The 12,165-nt window shown below is 36.1% G+C and overlaps 2 protein-coding genes across 6 annotated transcripts; one reads left to right on the forward strand and one right to left on the reverse strand.

Moving 5' to 3' along the window:
* Positions 1-14: 14 nt before the first annotated feature.
* On the reverse strand, positions 15-2,686 carry LOC148596797 (uncharacterized). The gene is made up of 2 exons (XM_088564173.1): positions 2,116-2,686; positions 15-1,047 (listed from the first exon to the last, which is right to left on the reverse strand). The coding sequence occupies exons 1-2, from the start codon at positions 2,597-2,599 to the stop codon at positions 659-661; spliced, it is 873 nt and encodes a 290-aa protein (XP_088420299.1). The 5' UTR covers positions 2,600-2,686; the 3' UTR covers positions 15-658.
* On the forward strand, positions 781-9,617 carry LOC148596798 (uncharacterized). Of its 5 annotated transcripts, none has more exons than XM_088564170.1 (3): positions 781-884; positions 3,146-3,576; positions 7,897-9,617. In XM_088564170.1, the coding sequence occupies exons 2-3, from the start codon at positions 3,219-3,221 to the stop codon at positions 8,328-8,330; spliced, it is 792 nt and encodes a 263-aa protein (XP_088420296.1). In that variant the 5' UTR covers positions 781-884; positions 3,146-3,218; the 3' UTR covers positions 8,331-9,617. The 5 variants fall into 5 exon arrangements, with proteins under 5 accessions (XP_088420296.1, XP_088420297.1, XP_088420294.1 ...); XM_088564171.1 differs by having other exon boundaries at positions 787-884; positions 3,149-3,576; XM_088564168.1 differs by lacking the exon at positions 781-884 and adding an exon at positions 988-1,395.
* Positions 9,618-12,165: the final 2,548 nt, after the last annotated feature.

Genomic DNA, 12,165 nt, shown 5'->3' on the forward strand with positions numbered 1-12,165 from the left:
AAGCATAGTCAGAGAAAACGGTATTTGCGTAATTCAGTACATAACAAATAGACATTTTACTTGTATTGACAGTAACAATCACATACTGATCAGTAATAGACAGCATATCTCAATTGATTAAATAGATTACAGCACATTCTAGTATACAAATAAGTATATTGTGTGTTTGTTTGTTGGGGTTTAACGTCCGAACAGCAATATTTCAGCTATATTCAGACGAATAAGTATAAACAAGTATATCCATTATATAGAAAAAATATAAATGGTATTATATATATTCAAAATAATGACCTTACATGTGAAATAAGTACTATATTCAAAAGGGAAAAATAGCCGACGCAGAAAAAAGTTCATTCTTTTTACTAATAATATTCTACATTTCATTCAGGAAATAACACATGGCACGCAATTTCAATTTTTGATGTTTTTTTTTTTCAAACGCCACTAAATTATCAGTATTTGGGAAATCAGTAAACATAATTACGATCAGGTGACTTGCGTATCCATATGAGGACGTCTTCCATAACCAAAATATGATCACTCGTGCAAAGAACGCAGAAAAAACAAGTCGCTCAATCTAGGCGTTCTTCGGCACTCGTGGTCATATTTTGGTTATTCACTCTTTCAAATTAATTATCCTGTTATTATCAAAATTTCCTTATTTAAGCAGAACTAGGCTAAAACAGCTGTCATCGCCGAAAAGTTGGATATTCTTGTCAGACTTAACCGAAATCGTGTCTCCAGTAATTAGGTTGACCACAGCGGAAGTAGTTCCGGTGTGAAACATATAACTGAGGTAATTGTGCTGCGGCACGATCTGAGTCTTTGCTAAGATGGTATTGTTGTTTTTCACAATCGAATATCTTGATTCTGAATCGACCGAGGTAAGACTAGTAATGATGAGATACAATCCAGACTTTTCACAGCGAAATATTCCGTCCTTTCGAAAACTAGATAGACCTTGGAATCCCGATGTCATGTTCAGTTTGGAAAAAACGATTGACCCATTATACCTCAAATAGAAACCTCCACAAGCCTGGATTTGAACTGTAAAAAGAAAATATTTTATATAATTTATAAATTATTTGTTCACAAGGTCATAGTTTAACCAGTATTTGACACAGTATTTTGTATCTAACTTGGCGGGGATATCAAGAATAACAGAGGATGCTTATCTTCCAATGCACCTGGTCCATTCTGGTCGTTGATTCTTTCGTCTTTGAGTGTATTTTCAATAACATTAAGAACAATTAGGCATTAGCGACAGAAAGAGAATAAAAAAAGATCTTGGCTTTAAGACATAAACTGAACCAACCGAAGTAGCGATAAAAATAGAAAAATGGAGAAGACTGGTAAATGGCCCGAATTTCATAAAGGAAGGACGGTAATAAATCGGTAAGTCAAGGATCAACATTTGATGGATATCTTGTTTCATGAATAATGCATTCAAAGACTTAAATAATAAAACAATTTGCGGATGTAACAATCAGTTAGCCTTGAACATATAATGAAGTGGATGTTGAAAGACCCTGAAACATATTTCGCGCCTTTAATGATTGAGGGTTTTATATCCTACATATAACCGTTCTCTCACGGTCGGTATTAATGGGTTTAGTTAAACCAATTCATATAATATGTTTGTGGCGGAGCCCAGTTTTAGGGGTTCTTTAACAGAAAAGCTCGATCAGAGTATTTTTTTACTAGTGACAGGACTGCTCCTATTCAGAGACTACATTCTAACCGTCTTGTAAATACGCCAGCTGAAAAGTTTAGTGTCTTTGTGGTTTAAACAACTAATTATTATATTCCATGTTCCATACTTATCTTCCCGTACAACCTTATACAATTCGTCATAACTTGTACTGAAAATCAACGTTACATCTGTATAAACTGTACGTTCTCTATGATTTACTTGTATTTATAACCAACGCGTAATCCGTACAATTAGTACTACTTACATGTATATTGATAATCAACGCTTAATCCGTAAAAAAAAACAGTACTACTTAAATTGATCATCAACGCTTAATCCGTATAAACTGGACGTTCCCCTATACCTGATTTGCTTGTATTTATAATCGACGCTTAATCCGTACAAACTGTACGTTCCCCTACCTGATTTACTGTTCGTGCTCAATCTTTGTTTCATAGTTGAAATGTTTGAATTAATTTCACCCTGGTGCTGAGAAAAATAAAAGAAAATGTCTCTTATCCGATCAGTCATATTCTGTAAATCCCTTGCAGTCTTCAATTTATCGTTCTCAATGTCATCTTTCAGAATGCCCCCTTGTTTTAAAAGAGCGATACCACCATTCAAGTTCACGATTTTCAGTCGGAGATCTGAGTTCAGTTGTTGCAGTTTTTTGGCTTCTTTCCCGAGAATGGCCGACTCGTTTCGCAAGATTTGAATCTCAGTTTGTAGGTCCCTAACAATGTACTTCTCGAGTTGGTCGCGTTGTCTCTGTTCATCATGTAGCAAATCGAGTAAATCCTGATAATACCCACTTGATGGAGTAACGGTGTCAAACAGGAAGAAAGAGCAAGGGAGACAATAAGATAAAAATAAAATTGCCGCAATATACACAGTAGCTAAACACATAGTCAGTTTTTAATGCTTTTCCGTTCTCAGAAATGAAAGAAAATCAACACTATGTCTTGCATGCAATTGAGATCAGCGACAAAAATAAATTCCGTACTAACACTTGAATTGTAATTTACAAGATACGTTACAAACTTAGAATGCAACAAATCGTTTTCTCGATAAGTACCATACTATATTAACAAAGATATCTAACATAAACTCAAAGAAATATGATAACATATGAAATATCACTGAAGCTAAGACCGAAGTCTTTGTTGTGTCCATTCACTTCTTGCCAAAGTTTAAAAACAACCAACCAATTGGATAATTGTATCAGATAATTTATAAAAACGCTTCGCTGTTACTCTGATATTCCATAAACATTTGAGGTTTAAATCATTAATAATTCTCTGCCTTAAATAGTGCATTACGACTTTAGGCTATTTAACCAACATCACGTCTTCACAAAATTCGTTCAAGAACCGGCCGCTTGAAAATGTCACTGCAGTTCTGTTTCGCTGTTCTTTGTTTTATAACAGTTACACATTCTTTTTTATTTGACAGCAGCACGAAGAATCCGGTGGGAACCGGGAGTGGACTAGCTGAACAACAATATCGGGACCTGTTGGATCTCATCATGCAGGAGAGGAAATACCGGCGTCAGATTGAACAATATATAACCGGACAGTTACAACAGGAGCTACAAGATCTGAAAAATGAGACATCAGAGATGAAAATTACATACAAGACTTTACAGATAGAAAACAGCGTTTTACAAGGTGTAGTTTCGAATTTGGAAAATAAAACCGGAACTTACAAGAACTTCAATGACTTAGAATTGGACGTGAATCGTACATTAGAAATAACAAGAACCGAAGTTATTGACTTTGACAAGTTTGTTTCTGAGGTGTCAAATAACATGAGTTCGGTCCTTACTGAGATGTCCTTTGAGATAAAGAATCTATCCGACAGTCTAGATGCAAATAGTCAAATAGGTATATTTATTTAATTAAAATTGTGAAATTAGTTTACTAATACTAAACACACACCTGAATGTTCTAGCTTCTGAAACGCACGCAAATTCCAGTGTGTTAAACAAACACACAAAAAAAAAATACATTGGCTGCCCTGGTTGACATTTCGTTATGTGGGAGGGGTGTCTACAATATCTTTCGATACGGAGAGAGGGGTACACATCTTTGAAGCTCCGAACTGCTTCTGACCTTCTGAACTCACTCTAGACGCTGCAGCCAGCCATAACTTGGAAGCCCGGGTAATATTTTCGATCAACTTATTTCTCTCAAATATAACTCCGAGTCACCAGTGATGTCTTTTGTATTTTGATTGGCTGAGCGATTTTATACGTTTTAATAATCAAGTTAAATAAAGAAACGTCTACATAATTTTTTTTTTCAAATTAGTTATATTATTTTTCGATATAAATGCACATTGAGTAAGTTAATTAATATAATCTCATTTTGTTTTTGTTTTTTATTTTATTTCATAAGCGGGGGTTTACTCATATATTGTGCATATCCGTCGCTGGAGTCTATATTTTCAATGATCCTAGGTTCGCTTATCATATTGTTTACAGCCAGCCCTCTCATAAAATGCAAGTATAAATCTCGGACAGAAGTGAATGTTTTTACACGACGTTATCCGATGGTTAAACGAACAGGGGCGGATCTAGGATTTTAGATTGGAAACGGGGTTGGGGGGGGGGGGGGGGCGCAAATTTAAAATTTCGCCGATCGAGCGGATCGAGGCGAAACATTTTTTGAGATTAAAAGTTTTGAAATATTCTTCTAGAGTGGGTGTAATGTAGATATTTTTTGTAGTAAAATTAGCGGGAATTTAAAGTTTCAACATGAAACCACCTAAATCTACCACTGACAACCCATACTTAGCAAATTTTAGGGGGGGGGCGCTGACCCGTAAGGCCCCAGCCTGAATCCGCCCCTGACGACGTTCGATTTACAAATGTCCGAGAATTTCGAAAGGCCTGTCTGCAGCGGTTAGTAAGAGAAGAAACGAACGTTTGTCGCTGAGCTCCATTGCCCATCTCTTTATATGCTACTTCCCAACAACACTTTATGGAACATAAATCATCCACAGATTCTTGATTTCATATTATTTTCATTGTGCCTCTTTGATCCATATTAAATCAAGTTTCACGTTTCAAAGTAGAGACTACTGTTTATACATATGTAATTATGGGAACACGCTGATTCTCAATATCTCCTACATCAATAGTAATGAATGAAACTCACAGAACCTTCATTAAATACCATTCTGTGTAAGAATCAGGCAATGGGTGGCACATTATTTTCTCCAATTTAGTCATTTTTGCCTAAAATATATTCAAAAATATATTCAGTACATCTAGGAAACAACCTAAAAATTGTTTAAGTTTATCCTGAAGCATCTGTGACGTAGATATTTTTGACTGTTTATATAGGGACAGAGCGCGGGAAAATATTCCCGCCATTTTTTTGTAGTGCATTTGAACTAAATTCAATCTATTACTATCTTAAAAAGGCAAATTTTACACACACTTTTATGGTTATTTCTGGTGGGTATCAGGTATGATTAATTGGTTAATGCAAAAACATCTCTGCGTTTTTTTCGTTCATGTGCCACACTTTATATACATTTTGCCCAAATTATTAAAAGGTATATGGCCCCGTGCAGGTTCGGGTGTCAAAAGACAAGGCATGCTGCAGCGCTAAGCTTGTCGTAAAAGGCGACTAAATAGTGCCAGGGACCAGGGGCTCTGCCCACAGAGCAATTGGGATGTGTGCCCCAGGTGGTGGAATGGGGGTACCCCTGGCATGCTACATGCTGGGGGTGTCAGGCTATAATACGGAAAACCTGACCGCAAACCATGGTGGTGCACCGTGTTCGGAAAGTTGCCACATTCCTCGCACGTTAAAGAACCCTGCTGTGGTATTCGATAGGATACTGCTACACTGCTCCATCGGATCAAATTGATACAGGGAAGATAACGTTAACTTATAGAAGGGCCTGAAAAATTCCCAACGATGTTAGAACTGTCAAATTTGCGAAGCAAATTTTTTGGTCGTTCCCTCCGCGGGACTTAGCAAGTAGAGTCGTCACATTCTGAGACGTTGTATGATATTAATTTGTTGTGACATGCATTATTAATTTGATCCTCTATCCTACATAATAACACCTAGATGAACTGTCCCGTACTACCATACATCGTGTACTAAGTTACAGCCCTAGATTAATCCTACGAGGAGGAATGACCCGGCCAGCGAAAGCTATATTTTATATAGCCTAGCTGGTCGAGTGGTCTAGGCGGTGTTGCCATAGATGTCACAGCGGTACGAGTTCGAGTCCCGCGGAGGGAACGACCAAAAAATTTGCTTCGCAAATTTGACAGTTCTAACATCGTTTGGAATTGTTCAGGCCCTTCTATATGTATATATATATATATATATATGGCAAATTTTTGGTCGTTCCGTGGGAGGCACAGATGTGACATCCACGGCAACACTACCTGCACAAAGTCCAACGTCCTAGACCACTCGGCCAGCTAGGCTATATGAAATAATATAGCTACGTCCTAGACCACTCTGCCAGCTAGGCTATATGAAATAATATAGCTTTCGCTGATCGGGGCATTCCTCCTCCAAGGATTAATCTAGGACTGCAACGATGTATTGTAGTACATGACAGCTCATCTAGTTTTTATTGTGTAGGATAGAGGATCAAATTAACGATAATAGATTATCACAAAGTTAAAATTACAAAATTTGAAAGAATATCTAAATATTGGTAAATTTCAAGCATTTTTTCTGTCTTTTAAATACAAGAATTATCAGAAATATGTAAATTTTCTCATTTGTGAAGGATTCAAGTATCCAAATTCACAATTAAATCATTCAACACTTTATAATTAATTTCCAGATGAATTTTAGGCCAATAGGACTCTTTATCGCCCATCTCCTTTCATTTTAATTTTTTGGGCTAGTTTAGGTATTTATAAATTTTGGAGAGAACATACCGAACAAAGCAATCCTATCTGTCCTTTTTCAGATTGAAAAACACAGGACTTTTTCAGTTCGGTTGTATAACTGCTCTTTGTCTAAAACATAGTTATAAGCGCAGAAAAAAAACGAACGATAAGCATTCTAACCTTAAAAGGGTTTCTTTTGACCTATTAATACATGTATCAATACATAACAAAAACCCACAGGTGACGTACATGTACAAGAAACATACATGTTATCGATCGTTTGATCGATACAGTTGAAACGTTATATCAATTTATTATATAGATACATGTAGTAGTGATTCATCGAATGATCCCTGTGTATTTTTTTTCAATATACACTGTGACATATATTCGGTAATTTCACTCTGATTTCTCCCGCCAAAACGTTAAAACACGAATATCAATCGGCCGGTCACTACATTTGATTGATTGATTGATTGTTGGGGTTTAACGCCCGAGCAGCAATATTCCAGCTATATTCAGGCGATGAACATGAAATGGATGATAAAATGAACATAAAATGGTTATGGAATGAAAATGGGATGGGACACATGGATAATGGGGTCGACAAATTTTGATAACAACTGGAAATTGGGAGAGGTGGGTATGGTCGGGCAATATAGCTTCCTGTGGCGGAGCCCTATGGTTCCTACTTCTGAAGAATACCACAGAAGGATTCTTTAACGTGCGAGGAACGTGGCATCATTCCCAATACGTTGTACCACTATGGTTTGCGGTCAGGTTTTCCGTATTATGGCCTGACGACCCCAGAATGAAACATGCTAGGGTTACCCCATTCCACCACCTGAGGCACACAACCCCAGTTGTTCTGTTGGCAGAGTGCCCTAGCCCCTGGCCAGGGTTCTGAGCACTATTTAGTCACCTTTTACAACAAGCTTAGAGCTGCTGCTGGCCAATTCTTTTGACATCCGGACCCGCACGGGGCCACTACATTTGAAATTTATGATGAAAATATAGTTGTGGCAATAAATTATGGAGAAAAAATATATTAATAGGATAATCAATTGTTTATCGTGAATAAGTTACGCACACTGGTAAAATCTGATCAACATTACACTGTACATGTAATACTTGTATCGGTTTACATATAGTATATTATAAGAATATATTTCATCGTTATCTCTACAAAATGTATATGCATGTATTGTTAAAACAGTGTCTCGACATTATTACATGCACATTGAGGTATTACAGTCAATTTAATTTATTTTCCTGTCCGTTCCTCCTGGGTTTCCGAAGTAAACGTCTCCAGTGTATCTCGTTTTTCTTGCAGTGAGCCTTCAAGCCTGTGGAGGAGTGCCATACTACGATTTTTCTAACAACTATTTTAGTGGTATTCAAATGACCTTTACCGACATTAAATTTTCCCATGGATTTAGCAATCTGACATCGCTAAAAACAAACGGAAAATTTGTTTGCGAAACTGCAGGACTGTATTTGGTCTTTGTCACTATTGGCGACAGTGTTTCAAATAGGCGCTTTAGTATTGTTCTTCGTGACGTAAGCCGGAATTTCGACGTACTGTCAAGTTCGTACGTAACACCTTATTACACGAATGCTCGTGACACTGACATGTACCACACTTCTGCCGCTGCGGCTGTTGTTGAACTGAAGGTGAACGACACCGTGTATGTAGATGTTAGGCCTACCCTCAGGATGAAGACACAAACAAATTATAATTGCATTTCAATTGTAAAATTACACTAAATTACAATTATTCATCTTCGCTTCCTTGTGCAACTTAGAATTCTTAGGTACAAAAATGTATCCGTACCGCGGATTACGAATCGCAAATGTACATGTTAAAAAAAGTTCTCAATGTAAAATTATATTAAAAAAACACATTTGAGTACTCCCAATACAAATTTTAACTCAGAAACAGTTTAGTTCTTGTTCGATAAAAAAACAAAAAAAAAAAAACCTGGTTCACCGAAGTTTTAGGGTCTTTTATAAGCGTTTGTAAATTATTGTACAACAATTTGGGTAAATGTGAGCTAACAATAACCAAGGACCCCTCTTTTATGAATTTCTTGATCGGAATCACTCCTCACCTTTTAAAATTTGTGGACTCATCCCTGAAATTCGAAGCAATGAAGGGAACGGTGAATTTTATGTGGTCGTGTCCGTCTTTTCTTTCGATTTCGACGTCCAACTTTCCAACCGTTAATTAAAAAAAATATAAATAACTAACGTTTTTTAATATTCTTGACATCCATTACGTATTGGTGTCGTTTGAGAGTCTTACATGTATGACATTGTATATCAGTAAATGCAGTTTTTTTTTAAATGGAATCTTGATTTTTGCACAAATTGTACTCAAAATGAATTATTTTGTGTGTTTTGTCTATTACAACCTTTTTTTCTTTTTTGCGAAAATTTGCGAAAGAAACAAACCATAAACGAAATGTTGGGAGAGGGTGCACGATGATCATAACATGCCCTTGTTTTATATGCCCATCTCAAGTTGAGGAGTTTAGCATATGGTTTTCCTGTATTTAACGTTATTCCGACGCAGTCGGGAATTGAGGCAACCTAACCGATGTAGCTTTGAACCTCGCATTTCATTGGACAGCTGTGAACACAACAGTGAAATTTAAGCCTCCATATGGGACATTGGTGTACGGAATACGTTGGACCACCTTTATATATTGAATAATCTTTTAATTTATACATTGAATAATTGGAAATATAGTTTACTTGTTGAACCAATAACATAATTGAAATACAAAACAGTGATCACAGTTCACCAAATAAAATCCTTTTCAGATTTAGTATAAACAATATGCGTCTGCTATCTTTTTTCCGACAGTCAGTATAGTTTCGCTTTTTACCCTTTGACTTTAAGGACGCTCTTCTATGGAAACGCAAGTCACCTGATTGCAATTCTGTTTCCCGATTGGCCAAATACTGATACATGAGTGGCGTTCGAATAAACTGTATCGAAACCATGTGCTAATTTTTTTGAATAAAATGTAAAAACTTGTAAGTAAAAAAGACCAAATTTTACTGTGTCGGCTATCTTTTTTTTTAAAGACAGTACTTCATTTATTCATACAAAGATACAAATCTGGAGAATAATAGATGAATAGACTTACGTTTTAAGTTGATGATCATGCTCAGTACACACTTCCGCGAGGTAGTTCTTGGATATAACAAAAGAATTTAATGTCCTCGCGGAAGTATATATTAAGCATGCTTCAAGCAGCCCACAGTTACCACAAAAAGGTCTATCGGTGTGTCCCATGAAGTTATAGATAAGATAGTTCTAGTTTCCGTATCAAATGAATGCTTTTTTTAGTAGACATGGGGCAGGTCTAAGTGAGGGCGTAATGGGCGTACGCTATCTGCTAAATATTGGATTGAATATGCCAATTTATCATAATCATTCATTCTAAATTTCATAATCTGATTTTTTTCTCGCAATTACCCCCTCCGCCTTCATAAAATCAAACCTGATACATCTAGCATATATATAAACGTAGCATACATGATCAAAATGTCAACTATGTTGTCAATGGGAACTGAGTTCTCCATTTACATATGTTGACATTTCGTAAGTTTCGACTGGGCATGAAAAACGACGTTTTGAAAATCCATTTGCTCGTTTACAAGTTAAAACTGCTTCAGAAATACAATGATGAAAAAAGGATTGAATATCGCCCGGATTGTGGGTAAGTTCTACTTCCGACAGAAGAGATGGATCCTGTGGCCAAAAAGCAGATAATAGCATCGATATGCGATACACCACTTTTTCCTTACTCATCCTTTAGGATTTGTTTTAAATCTGCACCTGCGTAAAAGGAAGGTATTGTCCATTACCACCAAAAAGCAGTATCGATACGACTCATGTGAAATCAATTCTTATTTAGGATACACTCGTGAACATAACGACCATTTTTGTTTGGGGATGGGGGTCCGGAAGTATTTTGTGCAATTAATGGGAAGTCCAGTTTTCAGGTATTATTGTTTATTTAAAATAGGATATGGTATGGTTGCCAAGGAGACAGACATCCGCCAAAACCCAAGCAACGTACAATTAAACTCCAACAGGTCACCACGTGATCTTCAATGATGGGCAAAACCCATACCATAAAACAAGCTGTAAACTGTAGATTTCATACGCATCAATTGTATATAAATACATTTACATATACCTTTACATGTACCCCTTAATTCTCCGATAAAGTATGCAAATCTCGATCTGGCATGTGATCCAGAACTTTGATATTATCTTAGTACATATTAGCAAGACAACAAATAAACTTTCATTTCTTCCTTTTCAAAAAATAAACAATTGCATTATACACGTGTAGTATTTCTAATTTCTGATGTTAGTTAGTGTCCGTACATTATACGATAAACATTGACCACGGAAACTTTGACGTGGTACGATATGTAAAACGGATGTTACAAGAATTTACTTTACAGTTCATCTCGAAGGTTATAAACGTAAATATTTGAACATCAAAGAATCGCTAATGACAAGACCATTATGAAGCATTGTCATGTACATAACGCCTGCGCATTGGTAAAGAATGAGGTCGATATCATTACAATATAGTCTTAAATTAAACCTTCATAGATAAACACAAGGAAACTTTGTTCCAAATCACCTGATGAAATTTAAGTGTCAGTCTCTGTAAGAATCAGGCAGTGGGTGAAACATGGTATGAAAAAAACCAAATCATTTTGATAGTGTTATTTGACTATTTGTACCATCAAAATCAAGGAAAAAAGACAAGATTTCTCACATCATGCTGGACCAATAAGTTATAATTTCATCGAAATGCACTGAAAATGAACATTTCAAGGGCAGATAACTCTGTCAAAAACCAGTGATGCACAGATCAAATAATGGTCTTTTCAAATAGAGAAAGCATCCATGAGTGGCATTACATGTACATTGTCAGATCGGTGGGGTTTTGACGTGCATGTTTCTGAATGTTCCCATTTTGCCCGATTTCTTATACTTTCAGGTAACTTGCATCGTTGAATATTAGGCCGTGCATGTACATGTAAGTTGCCAAATCTTTTATTCAAAATGTCATAACAATTTTGTTTCCTAAATTCTCTTTATTTCATCCAAGTCTTAACGCAACACGTTTTTAGTGTGATCTCTTCTTTACTTTTACTGATGCACGAATCCAAAAATATCTGAAATGGACCTAAAAGGGGATTCTAAGCTACTATTTGCTCATTTCATTTGTACGCTAACTATGCTAAAGAAGAGGTTTCAACCACCGGAATTTGGATGCAACCCTGTTTTTCCCCCAGTTTTGTCGGAATTTGATACGTTATACGAACTGATTGTACTTCTAATCAACCATTTCTTTCTCCGTTGTATAACTTCCTTTATTTTGACTTAAGCACAATTTACGAGTTCGATCTAAACTATTATAATTATAGATCAAATTACATGTATATATACAATGTAGAACTAAAAATTGTAGTGGTTTTTAATCAAGACTCACATCTGTCATGATTGTATGCAACATGCAATATGTCAGAGTTTCTTTTTTTAAAATGTTATTTCTGATTTTTA

Source organism: Perna viridis, chromosome 15, assembly GCF_037379345.1.
Source record: "Perna viridis isolate PV_CMFRI_1.1 ecotype Kerala chromosome 15, ASM3737934v1, whole genome shotgun sequence".
In the NCBI taxonomy this organism is placed as follows: domain Eukaryota; kingdom Metazoa; phylum Mollusca; class Bivalvia; order Mytilida; family Mytilidae; genus Perna; species Perna viridis.

Bases quoted from the DNA above. Each gene is read 5' to 3' on its own strand.
- LOC148596797 (XM_088564173.1), bottom strand. From the start codon at position 2,599: ATGTGTTTAGCTACTGTGTATATTGCGGCAATTTTATTTTTATCTTAT. The intron at 1,048-2,115 runs GTAGGGGAACGT...TTCTTTTTACAG, and splicing joins GAGCACGAACAGTAAATCAG to TTCAAATCCAGGCTTGTGGA.
- LOC148596798 (XM_088564167.1), top strand. From the start codon at position 3,078: ATGTCACTGCAGTTCTGTTTCGCTGTTCTTTGTTTTATAACAGTTACA. The intron at 3,577-7,896 runs GTATATTTATTT...TTTTTCTTGCAG, and splicing joins AGATGCAAATAGTCAAATAG to TGAGCCTTCAAGCCTGTGGA.